The sequence below is a fragment of the Scaptodrosophila lebanonensis genome, unplaced genomic scaffold, assembly GCF_003285725.1.
Source record: "Scaptodrosophila lebanonensis strain 11010-0011.00,11010-0021.00 unplaced genomic scaffold, SlebRS2 tig00000080-arrow-pilon, whole genome shotgun sequence".
Classification (NCBI taxonomy): Eukaryota; Metazoa; Arthropoda; class Insecta; order Diptera; family Drosophilidae; genus Scaptodrosophila; species Scaptodrosophila lebanonensis.
The window spans coordinates 1,178,350-1,199,110 of record NW_022060561.1 but is presented as its reverse complement, the minus strand read 5'-3'; the positions used below and the strand labels follow the sequence as shown (position 1 = coordinate 1,199,110).

The window sequence follows — 20,761 nt, the reverse complement described above, 5'->3', positions numbered from 1 at the left end:
AGAGAGCGGCGCAGTAGCAACTTGTACAGCAGCAGCTGCCGCACGTTCGCGACCGCGAGTTGCGATTAATGAGCTCAATGCGCTTCTTGCACCGCTGCGTACGTTTTATACATTTATGTATGTGCTATATGAGTGGTGCTGTTATTGTTATTGTCGGTTGTTGGTTGTTGGGGCTTTATGATTGGTGAGAGGTCAAGACGTAGCAGATGCATATAAAATGAAACGGTTTAATTTGACTTTTTAATAGCTCAATCAAATGCAATGATCAAAATGTTAACGGCAAGCAATTTGAAATGCTATTGGGGAGTCATAGATTTCGCAAAAGAGATTTATGAGGTTTATGGGTTTTGTATGTGATGCTATTTAAGGTCTTAAAGATCTTTTAATTTAAATGTTTTATGTTTCTTTTATGTTTCTGTTAGAATACATTGCTGATCTAACTTTGGCAGATTCGTCAAATTTATAGAAATAATTTTACGCTTTTTGCTGTGAACTTTCTTTTCCAGAATCAATTTATTATTGAATTAATTAATTTTAAATAAAATCTGCTTGCTCTTAAATGGAACTGGGAGGAAGAAAGAGATAGAGCGAGTGTCCCACATTGATTCTTACTTCCCGGAATTATTGCTTTTCTTCATCTGTCTGTACTTGGAGGCTCAAGTAATTTTAAATCAAATCTGATTGCTTCTAAAGGGAACTGGTAGGAAGAGAAAAATAGAGCGTGTGTCCCATTTTAATTCTTACTTCTCAAAGTTGTTGCAGACGGTCTGTACTTAAAGGCTTATCTGCATTTAGATGCTCTAGTATAGTTAAAAAATGATAGACCAGTTGTTGCCAACGCCTGCGGTTATTCAGCTGTAAATATGAGGCATACAGTTGCAATAGCAATAGCCTTAATATCGGCCGGAATGAGAGTCGCTAAAGCTACAGATACGGACACACATGACGGGTTGCAACAGCGGCAAAAACTAGCGAGCTACAAGCACCAAAATATATGCCAAAACGCTTCACTTGACTTCGACGACGACGATGCTCGGCCAGGTTGCTGTTGGCTGACTTCGATTACTTTTGCAATTTGAGGTTTTTTTTTTTATTATTATATATTTTTTTTTTTTTGAGCTGAATGTGAAACTGGTGCAAAACTTTGAAGCTTTGGCAGACATTTTTCGTGCATTTTTGGCACACGTGTTCGAAACGAGAGACGAGAGACAAGAAAAGCCAAGAAGCCAAAACTTATTGCGCAATCGATGCCCCACACAACTCAATCGCGTACTCAGACGCATTTGGTTCAAATGGATGGACAAGTCGGCGACGCTGACCTCCAAAAAATATATGTAAGTAAGTATACTACTCGCTTACTCGTATATGAAATAAAAAATCGAAAAAACCAGAGTTTGGTTTTCTAAATCGATCGCGCCAACGATCTCAAAGTTGCGTTCATTAGAGCAAATTTTTGTCGTTTTGTTGCAACTGCTCGGATATGTGGAACGTCTTTGCGGCTTTTTCTCAGCGAACAGCAAAAGCAGCAGCAGCAACATCAACATGTTGCGAAAAGTGTGTGTGTGTGTATGTGTGTGTGTGTGAGTGTGTATTTCAAGTTTTTTCTTTTGCATCTTTTAAGTACAGAGTGGTCGTAGTTGTCGACGTTTTCGTCGCTGAACGTCGTCGTTGTTGTCATTTTGTGGCAATTAATTAATTTCTGCGAATATGCGTATGTCTGTGTTTTGTCTGCCTGCCTGCCCGCCCGCCCGTCAGTACACCCCGCCCCCATCTCTTGCACAAAATATTGTTTTAATTGCCAGCGAACTTTGTGTCTCAACTGCAATTTGTTGCTCGGTAGAGACCGACGTGCTTGACAGCCTTTAGCTTGCGACCATTGCGTAAATGTTGCACGGTCCGCTTTGGTGGTCTGGTGAAATCAGCCGCCTCCAATCCGTATACTATAACAAGTCGCTTGTCCCGAAGCATCGCTCTGCATCCTAAATCAATTCTTCTCTTCGATTTATGGATGATTGATAAAGCACAAATCGTGTTTATTTATTAAATCGCCGGTGAAAGTATTTTATAAAACTGCTTGAACAAATTAAAACATATTGTATTTTGTTCCTTCTATCTGTTATATCCTTTTAATATAGCTAACATACAAATAAATTAATAAACTCTGTATTCATTTATTTCATTTAGAACATGGCCCAATTATTCAAAACTCTTTATATACAAAACAGTTTGTCCTGGCTGACTAATTTCTAATTAATGCACAGTCCAAACAACTCTTTATAGTTATAGTATATTAATAATTAGTTAATATGTCTGAAAAATCGTACATTACTTATAATATTACTTTAGCAACTCTTTAGCAACTCTTTCAAAATAGAGTAGTAAACGTCTTCACAGCTTGCACATAATGTCTAGGGAATATTTAAAAAAGAATGTGCTCCAAATTAGCATCTGTACAATAGTTTTTGTAGAAGAGTAGTCTGTCATTGTTCTTGATATTCTTGTGCTACAATGATTTCTTTATAAATCAATTGTAATGTCAGCAAACTCAGTCAGTTTGGGATATAAAAATAGTTATGGTTATATGTAGTAGCTTCATCATTTGTCACACAACTTCCAAATGCTTACTTTTTAAATTGTCTAATTTTTTTTTAATGAAATATAATATTTTCTCGCATATTAATGGTTATTAGAAGAAAAGTATGTATAAAAAATCACTTCTAAATATTAAGCTTATTAGTACTTTTTTTTTTAGTTATTTTTAATTTAATTAAAGCTTTTCATATTTTTCTATTTGATGGACACTAGGCTATGGGTTGCTGTTTTGAAAAAAAACTGTTTATTTTTGTTGTATAACATTTTTGAACATATTTACATTGGAAACTGATTAACTGATGGACATGAAAAATATTTGTATATTTTAAATATTGAACAAATGAAATAATATAAGTAAAAAGGAACCTTAAAGCCCGCCTATGTGTTCGCAATTCATCTGCCTTTTTCGAAAATAATTAAGTATATTTTTGAATCGAGTTGCAAGTCATAGCTGTTTGAAAATATTTACTCAAGGCAAAAATTGTAGTCGTATCTCATTATCGTCGAGCTGAACCAATCATAATTATTACTCTTTAACCTATCGTTACTTAAAAAAAGTAAGGGATGCAACATCGTTTAGTAAGCATTTTGGGGGTATGATGTTTGGGGTATAATATTAATGTATTGTTATTGATGTTTAAGTTTGTAATACCCATGGCTGTTGTTTACAAAGATATTGGAGTTCAGTTGCATACCAAGAATGTTTTTGTTGTACCCAAAATGTTTAAGGACTCGTAGGCTGCAAATGTTGATCGTAAATTATAATGATCTAAAACAATTACTTGCTTTTGAAGTAGTAGACTATATGGCCTTAAAATAATGAATTTAACATTGTGGCTCACCACAATAAGCCCTGTTACAGACGAATATAAATTCTTAATAATAATTAAATGCTTAATAGGAGTATACGCCAAACACTAGAAGCAATTCAACGATCCAGCTTGTATATATTTGTCATCTTCCTACAATCGTTTATTTATAATGTCGTATGCCTTTACTTGTCGTGCGTTTTAAACGTTAGTTCCGTTTGCTTTTTTCGTGTCGCTGAATGCCAGTAATTAGACCCTATGCCTTATTAAGACGCGTGCTTCGCCATAATAGACCTTTATGTAAAACAAAAGATCCGCTTCACAATCACCTTTAATTACAATGAATTACGCAGAGCCAAAAGCAAAGGCCGTCCAACGTGCAGACACCTACAAGACTGCGGTGTACCTTTTGAACTACAGTCCACCGACACCGCCATCGCCACCGCCACCAGCCACCAGCCACTTCGCACCACCAAGCCAGCACAACCAGCAACAAGAGTCAAGAACAAGTTGCACCATAATTTGTAACAAATTACACATGGAAAATTGAATAGAAATAATAAGTGCACACACACGCTCCAACAAGCCAATATGCCACGCCTCCCTGCTAGTCGCCAAGCACCACAATTGCACCACAATTGCACCACAACGACGAGTGGCAGCAGAAACAGAAACAACAACAGAAACGCCAACGCCGTCGACCTTCGGCAGCTTAAAGCAAATAAATTCTGTAAGCTAATGGGATTTCTTGGAACTGGTTCTTGCTGGTGTTCAGAACTCATGGTTTTATAATCGAGCACGATTCGAAGCTGAGCTACGGATGGACGGAGGTACGGACGTTTAGAAAGAAAATTAAATTAAACATTATTTAATGACAGAGGTGACTTTTTTATTAGAAAGTTGTTTTAAAGTTCCGTCAGCGGCGCCCATTGACGTCCTTGAGCATATCTTAGAGCCGCATCGGGCTTTGGCCCCAAATTTGGACTGATCTGTAGGTAAGGTAAATGCAGATTATTCATAAGTATACGGGCATATATGGCAACGAGTTTACAAAACACTCTCCGTGGTTTGTTTTTTGTGTCCATCTGTTTGATTTTAAATTACTTGTGTCATTTGTTTGCTCGTAAACATCGCTCGTAAATCGCTGAACCGGTTTAAGGATCTTTGGCCGTTGGGCAACTTTTGAATTCTTTTATTTTTAAATTGTTGTTTGCCAGAAAAACATGCGCGGAAAATGCAAATACATGGCCCTACATTTAATGAATTTAATTTATCAAAAGCAAACTAATTTTTATGATCCCATTAACAAGTCTGTAGTTTATAATTTATGTTTCGATTCTAATTCTGAATTAAGAAATTAGTGGTTCGGGCTTTTTGAAAGTTGAAATTTTGGTATTTCGCACAAGGAAAAACCCACCAAAGTTCGTTCACTTGCCACAAATTAAATATCAAGTGTCTCCTCTTTTTTTTTTCTTTGCTGCGCAAATTTATGAGCAGTTAGCTGCGATCTGCGTCTGACTTTTAAATTAAGCCATATAGCATCACTTAGAGGGACAGCTGCCTGACGTTGATCGCCGTCCACTGCCGACCTTGTGCCTGTCATTTTAAGATCATGCGAATACGCTATACATTATGTGGATATGGATCGAGTAACGATGTCAAAAGGTGCTGCTTTGCCAGTTGCACGAACACAGATGATGCGTGAATGCAAGGAAGTCCCGTTTGGGCCCCTAAGAAAATCAATTAGCATGTCAGGTAGCCATGTCAGTTAGCCATGACGAGCATTTCCTTCCGACACCAAGGCAGCTTCTCGAATGTGGGTCAGCTTGATAAGTGAGAGGATTGAACTTTTGTTTGGCTTCTTTTTGCGAATCGTAAACAACAACGAAATGATGTCAGGCAGTCATCTGGGCAGGCTCCTTGTCCACTGATGATGTGCAAATGAGTCCATATCTCAATATATTTATTTATAATTTCAACTTAATAAATTAACGGATCCGTTTAATTAATTGAAATTGCACGATAATTGGTGTTAATTCATTGACCGCAGATATTGTTGACACGATTTTTTCGAAACTGGTAACAGCAATGGATTTAATCAATTAAGATGGTTTTCAAATTCAAAACAATATATAAAACCTTATGTCAGAGACGAATTACAGACTGTTTTTTAGAACATATATTTTATTTTTTATAGATTGTGACAATATCGTTTAATTATGAGACAGTCAATGGGCAGATAGTCGAAGTCTTAAATGTAATTGCAATTTACTTTTAAACTTATTAATGTAATTGCAATTTACTTTTAAACTTATTAATGTAATAATTAAAGTAAATAATAATGTAGAAAAACTATCTGTTTTGATTTTTATTTGAACAACGATACAAATATTAATATTTTATATAAACTTAGAGATATTTAGGTTTCTTAGGAACAACATTTAGCTTTAATTTTTCGATTTAATCATATTTTTGGCGGGGTTTATCCAGCTGGATAAGGGAACAGTGTCGATAGTTATAAATAACGCTAAGGATCTGTCTTAACATTGCAGTGGTTAGTGCAGCAGACTCCGGAAAGTGGAACTTTGCCTTTTAAGTACCTCGAAAATACAATGCTAGTTCTGTAAAGGAAAATTCAGAAAAGGGGAGCTTAGATTCTGTATAAAGACCCAATAAGAAATTCCGACTTCTTACCAATGCCATCGTCAACCTAAGATCAAATGATATTTTGTGTCGTTGATCGCAGCAATAAGTAAGAAGGGATTTTGTTCACCAACGGTAGTGGGTTCAAGCTGAAAAGGTTTGAAAGGTTTGTCCACATATCAGAGTGAAGGGCCTGATCTATTGGCGAATATTTAAGACGATCCCAGAGAAGACTGTCGCACGTTCACGATGGATGAAAACTAGTATACCTAAGTAAGCTTCATTTATATTAATTGCACTCTTATTTCATATAATCCAACAATTATGGAATCTTTAAAATAATTAATAAAGTGGGAGTGTGACTTTCTGAAAATTATAAGCCAAGTCTAGCTGGTCAAGAAAATAAAACTATTTACCTTTTAAAAATCGATCGGACAAATCACCGTCTTCGGTAAATTTTAGTAGCATTTTCTAATCTCCTCTTGAAACATTATTGTATTCCGTAGTAATGAGATTACATTTACAGGCATGCAAAAATTAATGTAGTTGTCGATCAGCTTAAAGCACTCCATGCATATATCCATTATTCTCTGCAGAGTGACTTTGTGATTGTCAGGAAGGACTTATAAATCAACGGAAATCATCAATAATGTATTCATAGATGGCCCGAAATGAAATGAAATGTCCCTTAAATGTCCCCAGATAGAAGAACCAACGCATTGAATTCTAACACTTATTACAATTTATTTACAAAATATTTGCATACAAAATTGCTAGAGAGTTACAATTTAAAATATTTACAGGCATATACGATTGCACGCAACAATTTCAAAACAATTTTAAACAGCTTCGCTTTAAGAACGCAGGGAAAATGGAAAAACAAAGACTAATTGGATAATTTTTAAACATTTTTTTATTTCTTAAGACATTTTCACATTTCCTTTTTTTTGTTTGTTTTGTATTTGTTGTATGACGAAGACGTTCACTGATAAAGACAAACAACTAGAATGTTTATAAAATTTGGACATTCCTTTTATAAACACTTAGCTGCCATTTATCCTAAGCATGATTTGCATACGTTTCTTGTTCTTGTTTTGAAATAATTTACAAAAGAGTTTTGTTCTTATTGTTGTTGCTTCCTTGCATACTTGAGTTTTCCTTATGAGCTAATAGAGTGGCAGGGTGGCAGAAGTTGCAAAACTTCGTGAAATTAAAGAATTTGTTGGTTGGGGGGCAACAATTGGAGGCGTGGGGACCATGTGAGAGAGTTGGGAGAGTGAATTACACAATATTGCTAAATTTTTGCTCATTTCTTGAAAGTCCGCATGCTCCAAAAACCAGCCCGCCTTCGCAGCCGCCGCTCTACTTGTGGTAGCCGCTATGGTCGGCATAAACGCTGGCGTCGTGGCCAATTGATGAGATGCCCAGGCTGCTCACGGGATAGCTGCTCACAGAGACGGCGGGTGCGTGCTTGATCACTGAGTGTCCGGAGACCACTGGCACGGAAACGTGCACAGGCACAGGCCTGGCCACTGGCACTGGATATGGACGATCCACATAGACCTTGACCGGCACTGGCACCGGACGATCGACGGGGTAGGTTACCTTCTTGATGACCTCATAGGGCTGAGGCACTGGTACTGGCACCTTGACGGGATAGGGACGATCGACGGGAACTGGGTATGGGCGATCGACACGCACAGGCACCTCCACCTTGACTTGCTTCTCAACGTAGACGGGGTATGGCTTCTCCACGGGCACTGGGTATGGTCTTGGCACCTCAACATGCACGGGGCGGTCGACAGGCACATGGATGGGCACCTATCGAATGCGATCAAATAAAATAAAACCAAATGCATAAGCAATTAATCAATGAATATTATAAAATAAAATAAAATGAACAACCAATAAAGTCATAAATAAACTCACCTTGACGTGGCGTACGACCTCGTAGGGCTGTGGTACATGCACGGGCACTTTAACGTACTCCTTAACGGAAACGGGCACCTTCTTGATGACTTCGTAGGGCTGTGGAACGGGCACTTTCACCTCGACAGGTACACGCTTCTCATGCACCACCGGGTAGGGGCGATCCACATGCACGGGCACCGGAATACCCTTGGTAATGGTGATGGTCTTGTGCACATCAGCCGATTTGCTAATAATGTAGGGCTGATGTTGGACGGCAACGGCGGGTCCGCTGTGTCCAATGGCAATGCCAGGTCCCGAATGGCCAAGGGCAATGCCGTGTCCGGAATGGCCGACGGCAATGCCAGGTCCCGAATGGCCAAGGGCAATGCCATGTCCAGGAGCTGTCAGGCCATAGCCAGAGCCAATGACGGCACCATGTCCCAAATGGCCAACATCCAGGCCGGCGTGTCCATAGCCATAGCCCAGATCGAGCAGACCACGCTTGTCCAGTTTCTTCTCCAACGGCACCTTCTCGGCAGTATCGCCAGCGCAGGCAGAAGCCACGAGCAGCGCGGCAAGGCAGAACTGTGAACGAAATTAAATGAAATGATATGCAAATTAGAAGGCTGACAAATGCAGTAACAACTGCAATTAACTGAATGATATACCGATAGATAAGTATTGTCTGTCTTTCTAAATTTCGACTCTTCAATGTGCACTTATAGTTTGTATATTTATTTGTTTATATAGTGTATGTACATTATTTTGTGCCACTGTTGCAATTTGTTTCCCCACCTTTCCAAATTCAAGTTGCATTTGTTAAAAATAATTAAGCGGTATCATTTAAAAAGTAGCACTTGGCCGTACTTGCCATATGGGTGTGTCGATTACCTAATCGCACAAATAAATAGAAAGTGACTGAATTATTGCGTCCAATTGGCTACCGCGGATAATGATGTTGATGACGATGACGAAGACCATGGTAACAGAAATGTTGGCGCGCAATTGTCGCGTCGCGTCGCATCGTCTCGCTTCCCATTCAAATGGTCAAGTGAAATTCGAACGTGCCGCACATGCGCAATGCAAGCGCAAGCGACCGCTCCATATGCCTCAATAATTATGAGTTGTCTTGCCACGCCCGGACCACCAAACGCCCACTCTCGGCCCATTGATATTTTCCGCAAGCGTTCGTTGACAGTGGCAACAAAATGGATTACAAAATGCGCTGCACGCATGCGCAGCTCTTGAGCGCTTTTTTCTGAGTCCAGTTGAATCGAGTTGAGTCGATTGCTGTTGTTGTTGTTGTTGTGCATTTTGCGCCCATTTTATTTGTCTATAGCCATTTTAATTGTTCATTTCTGCCTCAGTTTGATTATGGTTGCCGTTTTAAACGTGCCGGCACGTAATTTATGAACGCGCCAATGCAACGTTTTGAAAATTGTTTTTATTAGCAGCGTTTTGAGTTTTGTTTTTCTTCTGCCTCAAGTTGAAGTTTGTCATTTAATTTAATTTGACTGTGGATTTTTGTTTTGTTACGCATTGTCAGGCAATTTGCCGGCTAATGGAGGAACTTGAAGTTCAAGGAAGTGGAGCCAATTATTGGAATAAGCTTGTAAATAAATGGGAATTCGGTCTGACAACAATTAAAACATTGAGAAGGTTGCTAAAAAGAAGGCTCTTTTTTGGTGTAATTAAAGAGAACAAATAATAGAACAATTATATAGAGCATTTAAATTTGTTAACCTTTCTAAAGTATCTGCAAAATTTTTATGTAATTGCTTTGATAGAGTTCTTGGAAGATCAATGTGTTCGTTTCTGTTATTTTCATTTAATGACCTGCAACTGAGAACTTGCTTTGTAATGCAAGTTAATTATTAAATTAATTATGAAATTCTTCGGAATATTATAATATTATTGCAAGCACTCTCAACATGTTTCTATATTGGCATACAAAACTAGTTCAAGACTGTTTTTTAATTTGCGTGGGAGTTCTACATTGCTATAAACGGAGTTATGAACAATCAATATAATTACGAGTACATACTATATATATATAGTTTTCCCACACTCATTGATTGCACACTTCTAACAATTCTTCACTTTTCACAATAATGTTCACAGACTTAATTCTTTTTTATTGATATGATATGAATACTTACGAATACTTTCATTGTGGTGTGTGTTTTGGTTTGCCAAACGTCAACACGCCGAAGCTGTAAATGCAGAAATTAGAAAAACGTATTATAATAATATTCAATCGTATTATAAATTAAAAAAGGGCCAACTGAATAAAGTTTATATTTTCGTTTTTAAATTGAAATGGAAAATAAAAAAACAAACAAAGTAATGGTAGCCCGCACATTTGGGGCCTTGATTTAAAACACAATTTGAAACACAGATATTTGGATTATTTGAAAAATGTTTCTCAAATATAAGGCACAGCACTTTGGGGCAGACTTTTAGAGATACGAGTATGTATGTCTTGTTGCATAAACAAACTGACACTTACAAACAAACAAATCGAAAACTTAATGCAAAAACTGTGCAGGATTGTAGAATCACTAGCGATTCCAAACCTTTGACTGGATGCTGTTTGTGGTCAGCGGCGCGCTTTTATACCCCCAAAGAGTTTTTGTGTCAAAACGAAACTGAAAACGCCAGAGTCGATGCGCTCGACGTTAAAGCGCCGGCGCAAAAGCTCTTCGATTGGCGCAATTAAGCGCCCTGGCGCAATGAGAGCGCACGCTCAAAAGCTTTTGCGCCATTTGCATCGGTGTTGGTGCTCGGCCTTTTTGCAGCTGTGTGCGTGTGGCTTCCAAGCAGCTAGCGGAAGCGCTTACCACTACAAGCAGAGCGCACACCCATACTAATGCCGGGTCCGGGCTCAGTTTCTCTGTATTGGTAACCACAGCCCCAGCAGTAGCATTGAAAGGCGCTAATTAAGTGAAAGAATTGTGTGCGCCTTAAACAGTTGAAATATTGGCATTAAAAATTTAAAAAAAATATATAGAAATGACTTTAATTTATTTTCAATGATATATTGTCTTTAAGAAATTGACAAAAAATACAGAATCGACATTAACTGCAGCGCATCTCCATAATCGCCAATTCGTGCAATAATAATATTTGCTTTAATTTATTACCACATCTTGATCGAATTTATTGTATTAAGTATCTGTTTTTACCGTTATGGATGGCGAACTTATTTTAATACATTGCCTAAAATTGTATTACGTAAATTGTCATTAATTGTGTTTTATAGCCAGCTGCTGTTGCTGCTGCTGCTGTTGTTTGTTTATAATTTTTATTTGAATACAACAGAAAGGTCAAATGCCTGTCTAATTTGATTAGAATATACTCGTATGCTTTGGGTGTGGTTCTGGTTTCGGAACCTGATCCAATCCCAATTAGTTTGCTGGCTGTTGGACTGCTGGGGGAAAAACATGCATTTAATATATAAATTATATAAAATTGCCTTCAACAGATATCGAACATTAAGTCAATGCCAGTAGTCTTCCTACATTAGTCTTTGATAGAACGTGTTATGTTTTTATGGAGCTCGTCTCTCTGTTTTGATGCGGGAGGTGCGATAAAATGTTTGGCTAACAATGGCAAAGCATTTATTTATTTTTTTCAACTTGTTGTTTAGCAGTTTTCAAATGAGGCATAACTTTTAGAAAGGGATATTTTGGCAATGGATCAATCATACTTTTGATAAGGAAAGAGAGCAACAAAACAGCGAACAGGATGTCTCTAGAACTATTTCCCAAGTCTTTCCATTTCTTACCAGGCGTTTCATTTTTAATTTCAATTTACAATTCGAAGACCATCACACTGCAGGCTAAGCTGCTATTTCAACCTGCCTTTAACTGAATTTAAAGCTATTTTATTAAAAGAAGGAAAGGAGTCTATGTTTTACAAATTCCAGTAGAAAATACTAGAGCTGATTAAGGGATCGGAATAATCACTATTTGTTCTTTTATTTATTTATTTATTTCATCGACAAACAACGCTGGCGGTGTAATAAAGAATAATTAATATAATAGAGAGCCTAAACTAAATAAAACTAAAGCATAAAAAAGCCATTAAAAATAACAAAATTGTTTAATAACGAATCCGACTTGGTGGGGGAATTTTATTTTCCAAACGGCCAGCTATGCTCCGATTCACAGCAGAGACTAGTCAGAGACGTTATTAGACATAAAAAAAGGGAAAAAGAAGAAAAAATAGCAAAAAACAGATAAAGAAGAGGTATGATATGATATAATAAATTCTAATTAAAATAGTTAAATAATAAAAGATCAAATAACATAATAACACAAATCTTTATCTGATGGGCTGACTAAAAGTATTTTCGTCTTTACAAAAGTATAATCAAGCAAGGACTAATACGAGCAACCTCTTTCTTTAATGCAGTCAGATAAGAATTTGTGTGCTTGCTTTAAATTTGGGTCGAAGTACTAGCAGTCCTTTTCATCTCCCCAAAACTAAACACCACACCCTCGTTGAGATATATAAAGCCACAGTTGTGTAAGTGGCACATGACCGCAACATTGACAGCTTGGATATGCTTTCGATCTCTCAATTTCCCAATTTCTGCGTAATTGTGACAGCAACACAGGCTCCGCACAAGTTACTCAAATAACAGCGAAGAAATCCCTGAAATTTCTTGGAGTCTACTGTTATTTTGTGTTAATGGACACATTTCCGGCCACAAACAAAGCGGGGGAAATTTGATAAGGGCGGCTAGTTGTGGCACACGCATTCCATACATGCCACATGGCATACAAGTATTTGCTTACTTCAAGGAAGTGTCGGTTGCGGCAAATGTTGCAACTGCATCACATAATCATAATAGCGGCTCGTTGCTGGTCTCGTGTTTCATGAGCCGCCGCCAGATTGGTGCATTTTCTAATTCAAATCTGGCCTGACAGACAGGCGTAAGTAGCTGCCCGATTGGCTCTCCAGCTCCTCAGCTCTCCAGCGCTCTCGACTTGTGGCGACTCTGCCTGGCTTGGCTGCCTGCTGTCATGCGTGTGATTTGCTGTGCCACAAAAGTGAAAGGCCTTTGTGGGTCGCACAGATATGAGAGATTATATTGTATATCAAACAGCATTGAGATTTGGCAATTGCAGCCAACTCCAGCTAACTAATAATGTTTCGCATAAGATCAAGCGATACATACATATCTGCTAAACACTATACGTGTTTCTTATGACGCACAAAAAAGTGAATTTGCATATTCTATTGTGTGGGGCTCTTCGAAAGAAATAATAAAAGAATTCAATCTGATTTTAGCTAAATTATGTCATTGCCAAACATTGTATAACTTTCAACAATAATATACGAGTAAGTGGTCGCGATTTTGTTTAAAAACAAACAAAAGAATTTCTCATTTTGAAAAGTGGAAACTGAAATGCCGTTATTTGAGTGGCTTTGTTTGAAAAAAATGAATAAGAGAATAATTTAAAAGAGAACGGTAGACTAGTAGACGGTAGCAGCGGTCGTTGGTTGTTTTAATGTGTAATTTTTTTTAATTATATGAAGAAATTCAAAACTTACTTGTACATAGAAACTGAATTATTTGTTTAATAGTATTGTTTGTTTGTATTGTTTATTATTGTTTTGTAGCAGTAATTAATATTTTTAAATTTGGAACTGGTTATATAATTTAATTTAGTCCATTTAGGTAATTTGATTTTTATTTTAAGAGCGAGCTGTTGTGATGCGAAACAGATTCAAGTGCTTACACATTTTTTATTTAGCTATTAATTCATTTATTTATGTACAGCTTAAAGGTAATTAAAATTACAGATAAGCTATGTTAGTCTAAGCTATAGCGACGTGGCCTTAAGCTGCTTACACATATTGGTAAGCTTTGAAGGATTTTCTTCTAACAATGACAATTTTCTTTACATTTATTCTAATTATAAATGCTGTTTAAAGAGACCCGGCTCATTGTGTTAAGCCTTATTTAAGTGGTTTTAAAAGGACAGTCTCAGAGAGTTACCAATAATACGCGTAAAATATATATTTATTTATTCAATCAAGCGTTCGTATCAAGCTTTCAGACGCTACCAAAACAAATCTCTTGAGAATGGCGAAAAATGAAATATTTGTCAATATCAGCTTTTTGATTATTTATCAAATTAAGCATAAAATAAGTTTTCGATTTATAACGAACAAGAAATGAAATTAATAACGATATTATAAAATGTACAAGAAAGAAACAATTACTAAGTAGTTGATTAAAATAATAATATTTGAAAATGAACTGCAATTTACATCTAAAATTCCAATCTTGTGGTTAAAATATTGTGCCAGCAAAATTGTTCTAGTAAATGGCGTCTGCTAAAATTTTTCTGAAGGACTTGGCCATAAGAACAAAGGACCCTAACAAACAATAGAAATAGTATGTTTGATTAATTATTTGTTTTAAAAAATTCTCTTTGAAAAAAGTATGTGATTTAGCGGCCACCCTCTTTGACTTACTTCCCTAGTCTTTTGGCCAGGCTTCGGCCAGAATGGTTGTAAAAACTTTGCTCCCAGCCAATTATATGCCTCGCTTATATAAAAGGTGTCAGAAACATTCAGTAACAGCATTGCGCTAACTTGTTCAATTAGCATTTCAATATGAGAGCAAATTTGCATGAAGAAGAATTTATTGTTGCGGCTAAAATATAGTAGACATATACAAGTGCATGCTACACATAGGTTGCTGGTAACTTTTACTTTTGCAAAATGTGTCGATTTCTATGTTCGACCAGATGGAACCAACTAGTGCCACCAACTACTTGTGGCAGCTGCCCACCACACGACTACGACTGCAGCAAAACGTTACGATTCTGTCAGCTCGAGACGACGACGACGACGACAACGACGATTGCAGAGTGGAGAGGCAGCGACTGACTGGGTGCATGAGTCTTGGGGGGCTCTTTGTTGCATGTTGCGCTTGTTGCAACATATCGTAAAAGCAACCGAATGCTGGCTATTGCTGCTGCCTTCATCGTTTGTGGCTGCAGCTTGCAGTCTGCTATTTGTTGCTGGTATTGGTTTTCAGTTGGTTTTTGTCTGTTTCGGATTTCGGATTCTCATGTTTGCCAGCGTTTGTTGTTGTTGTCGCTATAAATTGTGGTCAACCGATGCGACGTAATTCATTGACTATAACGACAACAATAATGGCAATGCAATGAACGCATGCTGCACCCCTCAGCCTCTCAGCCCTCCACCCCACCCCACCCATTCCCTCCCCATCACCATGACCAATGAGCATTTGTTGTCGATGATTTATGGCCCAATTGTCTATGAGTGTTAGCTCTGCGGTTGTTTGGCCAGTTGATTGGTTTCGTTGGCTTGCAATACACATACGAGTACGACTACACATATAGGATATGTAACAGAGAGGCCCACAAAAAAGTGACATAAAATTAGATAATGTAATTATATAGTTTACCAAAAAAAAAACAAAAAGATTTGAACAAAACTGGGGGAATTGAGAGAGCGTCCATCAGCTGGGTTGCAGGTGAGTGCGGCTTGTTTGTTGTCTTGTTGGTGGCAACATGCGATTTTTCACACAATTGTTGTGCATGACTCCTAGATGGTCTGAGAATGTCTGCAAGTGTTGAAGAAATTAGCCCCACACTCTTGCAATCGCTCACAATAACGGAGCAGCAGCAAATGTTTGGCAATATTTTGGGTGAATATAATAAATGAAATCAGAAGTTGGTTAATATCATAGATCTAGATCCAACCGTGTTGCGTTTGTTTTCACAATTGTTCAATGTTTTTATTTTCATATAGTAATATAAAACTTAACTACAACATCGATGGAACAATCATTATAATAGTATTAAATGTAATAAACAAAAATAAATTGAAAGGAGTATCATATTATTAAAATTAAATATGACTTATATTTTTAGCTCTGAACAGTCGAAACAAAATTGTTTTGGATTTCTTTACCTGCATTTTTTTCTTTCTATATATATATATATATATATATATATGTAAGAAAACAAAATTTTAAATTGTTAAAATTATCGCAAAGTTGGTCCCGACTTTAAATTAGTTCCACAATCACAAATTTCCTTATTTTTTTAGAAAAAGCTTATTTATTTTTAGTGCATTCGAAATCTGTAAATTTTGACATTATTTTGCATTTATTGCATTTCATTTTTCCCTATTTTCATTAGGTTTTAAGTCTAGCGCAAATTATTAAATAGTAAAAAACTGTTTTTAAAAATCTTGCCCCTGCAATCCAAGTCTTCAAAGAATGGTTCGTTTTCTAAGAACTGCGGGGGCAGACACATCTTTAAATTTAAAAAACCTTGCTCTAAGGCTTTCCCATGCACTAATTCAATCTGTTCGCTCATTTAAATTTTTTTAACGTTACATGAAACAAAAAAAATTAAAAAAAAAACACCATCAAGAAATCCAAATTTATGCGCATTTTCAATGAATTTTTTGTTGTTTGCTTTTTATTATTTATTTGGCCGAAGCGAAAGAAACTTGTAACTTGTCGGAAATCGCTTAAGTTTGCAACTTGATATGTCAAAATGTCAAAACATAACAAAAAACGAAAAACCAAACACCAAAATGTGAACCGAAATGTGCAAACATGTCTAAGACAGCCATTAAGCATACGCCCTGTTAGCCTAACATATTTTCCTCAGCTTTGTTCGTTGCTTTTCGATCAATTTGCTGGCCACTGCAAATCATTTAAGCGCCATGGGCGTGCACATTTTAACGAGCGTAAATCGACAACAATAACAACAACAACAAAAACAACAGCAACTGCAATATATGGCCAACAGCTTCCTTTTGGCCAGACCACAAAATGCAAGCGCAAGCACAAGCATTCGGATCTAAACGTAAATAGTTGTGGCCGTTTAGAAACATTGCGGATGCAGACAGGCAATGAGAAGTCGAGCCGGTTTTATTTTGTTTTAGTCTGGACCATATAGAGTCGACTTTGCCGCAACGTCGTCTTCGCCACCATCACCAGTGTGCCTCGGTCTGCGTCTGCATCTGTATCTGTATCTGTGGCCGTTGCACAATACACTTTCAGTTTCAGTTTCATTGCAAGCAGCTTCCATATAATTCTCTATAATTGTGCGCCTAATTATCACATTAATTTATATATACGAGTATACATATGTGCTAGATCCGTTTTAGAGCTAATCAGCATTTAATGTGTGCCGCCGTTAGCTCTGACAATAGATCCGTTTGCCGTACATTATAATCTTAGAGTTAAATCAAAAATCGGCTAACAAGCCGTTTGAAAAGCCACTCTACAATCGTCAACTGAGCGAACTTGATCCCATTCTAATTGCGGCAAATTAAAAGTTGTTATGCTCATAAATACGACTATTAGCTGGCTGAGCAGATTTGTAAAACAAAGCTAAACATTGTTGGTATTTAGGTTTATAAAAGTATCTAATATTATTCAGCATAGACTAGTTTACGATGTGCGTAATACACCAGAGCTAATGGCCTAAAAGCTTTTTAATGGATTAAAAATCTAATAATAGGCATCCAAAGTTTTAAATTCGTGTTTATTCATTTGAACAAAGGGAATTGTTATTCTGAAATTATAGAGAACATATTCTGGTTTTGGACATCTATTAAAAAAACAATATTCAAATCTATTTATTGAATAAAACAATGGTATTTTGTTGAAAATAACATGTCCCCTGCCCCTTTTCTTTCAGGGAAACCCCTTAAAACTTCTGTGTAAGCTTAATTTGAATATTTGTCTGACGCTTACGCAAATGAGAAATTAATTAGCAGGAATAATTTAACACCAGAATCGCTACTAATTTGATTTCAATTTTGTACATATTATCAATATTATAAAGATCTTAAAATTATTATTATGAAGGTGGACATTTATTTAAGGCATTTAATTTAATAAAAAGGTAAGGAGCCTATTGATTTTCAAAAGTAAACATCGCTGAAATGAAAAATCAGATACGAAATATATAAAAATAATGAAATTGCTTTTTTAGTGTATTCATTATTTGAATTAATAACTAACTAATGACTGGAATGTTATACAATTAATTTTAAAAATTTTATTATTTTGTAAAATTTTCATTCAGATAATTGTAAATACACCAGCCATCATAGAAATAGTTAATGGGGTCAGCAATGCTTTATTCTACGACATACGTGATCACTAATAAGCTAATAAACCCATAAACCCTTTGCGAACAATGTTTTCTTTTTGAAGCGCTTTTTTAATAATTTATTGCATATTAAAGCAAATAAAATACAAATTAATGAGGAGCTTATTTAACTAAACTAACTATTTGTTTTATAGTAAACAGTAAAAACATAAACAAATACATTATAAATATAAAACTATATTTTAAAATTCAATTAAATACCGTGAAACTAAAAACAAGTCAGCACGCCTATGATAGTGCCTGGGAGCCATTCCAAGCGCTTCATAAATATATACTACTACTATATATTCGAATCTGGCCGAATGTCAACAATAAAAATGAGCTGTAATTTGATTACAAAACACGCCCATTTGTTGGCCCGGCCATGCATCAAGAGTCAAGGTCAGCAAAGTTGGTCAGAAATGTAAGTCATAAAATGGCAAAAACAAAAGAAATAACATAATTTTCGCTTTGTCAACCGCAACAACAAAAGGCTACACAGCTTGCCGACTTGCGAGCAAATCTACAACAACAACGACAACAACAACAGCAATATCACAATGACAACAACCAAAAGAAGTACCAAACGCACGAGCACAACTATGTATACGAGTAGAGCAGTAGTCTGGCCAAGAAATAAGCTGAAATGAAATAAAAATTGGACTCGTAACATTCTCGTCAGACGCGAAACGTCTCGCGAAACGATTGAATGCATTCGTTTGGTCTGCTGGCCGGTGCATTGGACATTGAACCACTTTCGGGCCACGATCAACTCGCACCAGCAAGCAACTGACCAACAAACCAAATGACCTCAACGTGCTTACATTATCGTGACATTCACACACACTCACACACATATAAACAAATAAATTACATACATAACATAACATATCGTATTTATACTCGTATATGTTTTCCAGTGTGGACGACAAATCTATAACTAGTCTAATACTTGCGTAATCAATACAGACAACAGCTCTTTCTAAGCAATTCTTTTGTTTTGTCAGAATTCACAATACGCGTAAACAATAGACCACTACGATCATTGATTAGTTGACGCCGATCGCGCCCAGCATTAACTTCTGAACTACGCAGTTCATATTCATGAGAAACCCGACTATGATTCGGGGTTTACTCGCAGCTCGCAAGATCATTATCAGCTTTAGAAGCACTTCCTGTTGCCATCAATATTTCCAGTTCGTTTCGGTGGGCTTGTCAAAAACTTGTAAATTATATTGCGACTTTATATCTAAGTCAAACGATCAATCGAGCAGCGCCACTTATATCTAATTTGATACAGAATTTTCTCAAAATAAGTGGTTTTATGTAAATACAAATATTTCCAGTTAGTATTTATTGATTTACAAAGAGTTTTTTGATAGAAAATTCAAGAAATTTATGCGTTCTTCAAAAGCAGGAATTTTGGAATGAATTTTGTTAATTTTTTGTGAAAATGTCGATATTCATTTTGTGATTTATTTGAGAAACTTAATGAAAAGTGAAATAAAATATAAAAATATATTATATTAATATAGAAATATATATGTATTATTAATATATACATTATATTATTTATATTAATATACAATATCAATATTGATATATACAATGAATATTAACTTTTCCATTTTAAGGGTAAGAAAGTGGTTTATCCAGTGGCTAATCCATATGCTTCTGGTAAAAGTTCAAGCCAAAAGTTCATTGCCAATAAATAAAAGTACAAAAATAAATTCTTTTTTGATTTTATAGCAAGTATTTTTTATTATGCTTGACATTAAGATTCAATATAATATTCACCTTTCCATTTTCAGTGGTTTTTCTATTGATTCTGAATTTCTTTGACGATTGCCAACATTCTTACTTATAAAACGAAAATTCAACTGGGTTTATTTTATATTTTGATTCCAAGTAACTATTTTCATCTGAGAGGTATTCCATATACTTCTAGTAAATTGCCAATAAATTAAAGTACAAAAGTAAATTCTTTTTTCTATTTATAGCAACTATTTCTTATTGTTATTATCCCTTAAGATGGCAACATAAATCCGCTTTCAGCTAAGCGTCATCAATCAAAGCTTTCTTTGTACTCCCCTTCCCTGTTTATATAGTATAGCTTCCACCCATCGTTCCCTTTTCAGTCTCAATTCGGCAATGAAGATTTTGTAATCTTTCAGGCATTTTAATGAACACTTTTCACAATATTCGATCACATGGCACGCCATTAAGTGCATCAGTAAGTGCAACTGCAACTGCACCTTCAGTGGCGCTGAGGAGGAGGTGGCAGCAACAGCGGGGCGCTTAAATTGGTGCTTGGTGTTATGTTTTTGGCACTTGGGCAGACCAGACACTTGGCAGAAGCAAAGCGCACAATGTTTCAATCGACGACAGCACAGTTGCCACATCGTCGCACATTTTCCCAGACGAGCACAGTGACCCAATAACAGGGTTTAGGCGGCATGGCACGGCATTGCAGCTGCTACTGCTGCTGCTGCTGCTGCTGGTGCTGCTACTGTTGCCATGCCATGCCACTCAATCATTCAATCAAACACAGGCACTTCGCTTGTCTCTTTGGGGTTAGTTGTTGGTCCAGTCAATCATGCGCCACATTTGACACAACATTCGAGCCAACAACATTGTCGG

The 20,761-nt window shown here is 36.6% G+C and overlaps 2 protein-coding genes across 2 annotated transcripts in view; one reads left to right on the top strand and one right to left on the bottom strand.

Moving 5' to 3' along the window:
• The window catches only part of LOC115625675 (angiotensin-converting enzyme), a 69,795-nt gene that overhangs the window by 45,480 nt on the left and 3,554 nt on the right, over positions 1-20,761 (top strand). The window lies entirely within an intron of this gene.
• LOC115625676 (BCL-6 corepressor-like protein 1) lies at positions 7,407-10,126 on the bottom strand. The gene is made up of 4 exons (XM_030520813.1): positions 10,115-10,126; positions 7,974-8,540; positions 7,746-7,865; positions 7,407-7,607 (listed from the first exon to the last, which is right to left on the bottom strand). Exons 1-4 carry the CDS (start codon positions 10,124-10,126, stop codon positions 7,407-7,409), a joined length of 900 nt encoding a protein of 299 aa, XP_030376673.1.

Coding starts and splice junctions, on each gene's coding strand:
- LOC115625676 (XM_030520813.1), bottom strand. Junction 7,866..7,973: donor AGGTCGTACGCCACGTCAAG/GTGAGTTTATTT, acceptor CGCATTCGATAG/GTGCCCATCCATGTGCCTGT. Junction 7,608..7,745: donor AAGTCAAGGTGGAGGTGCCT/GTGCGTGTCGAT, acceptor GTGCCGGTCAAG/GTCTATGTGGATCGTCCATA.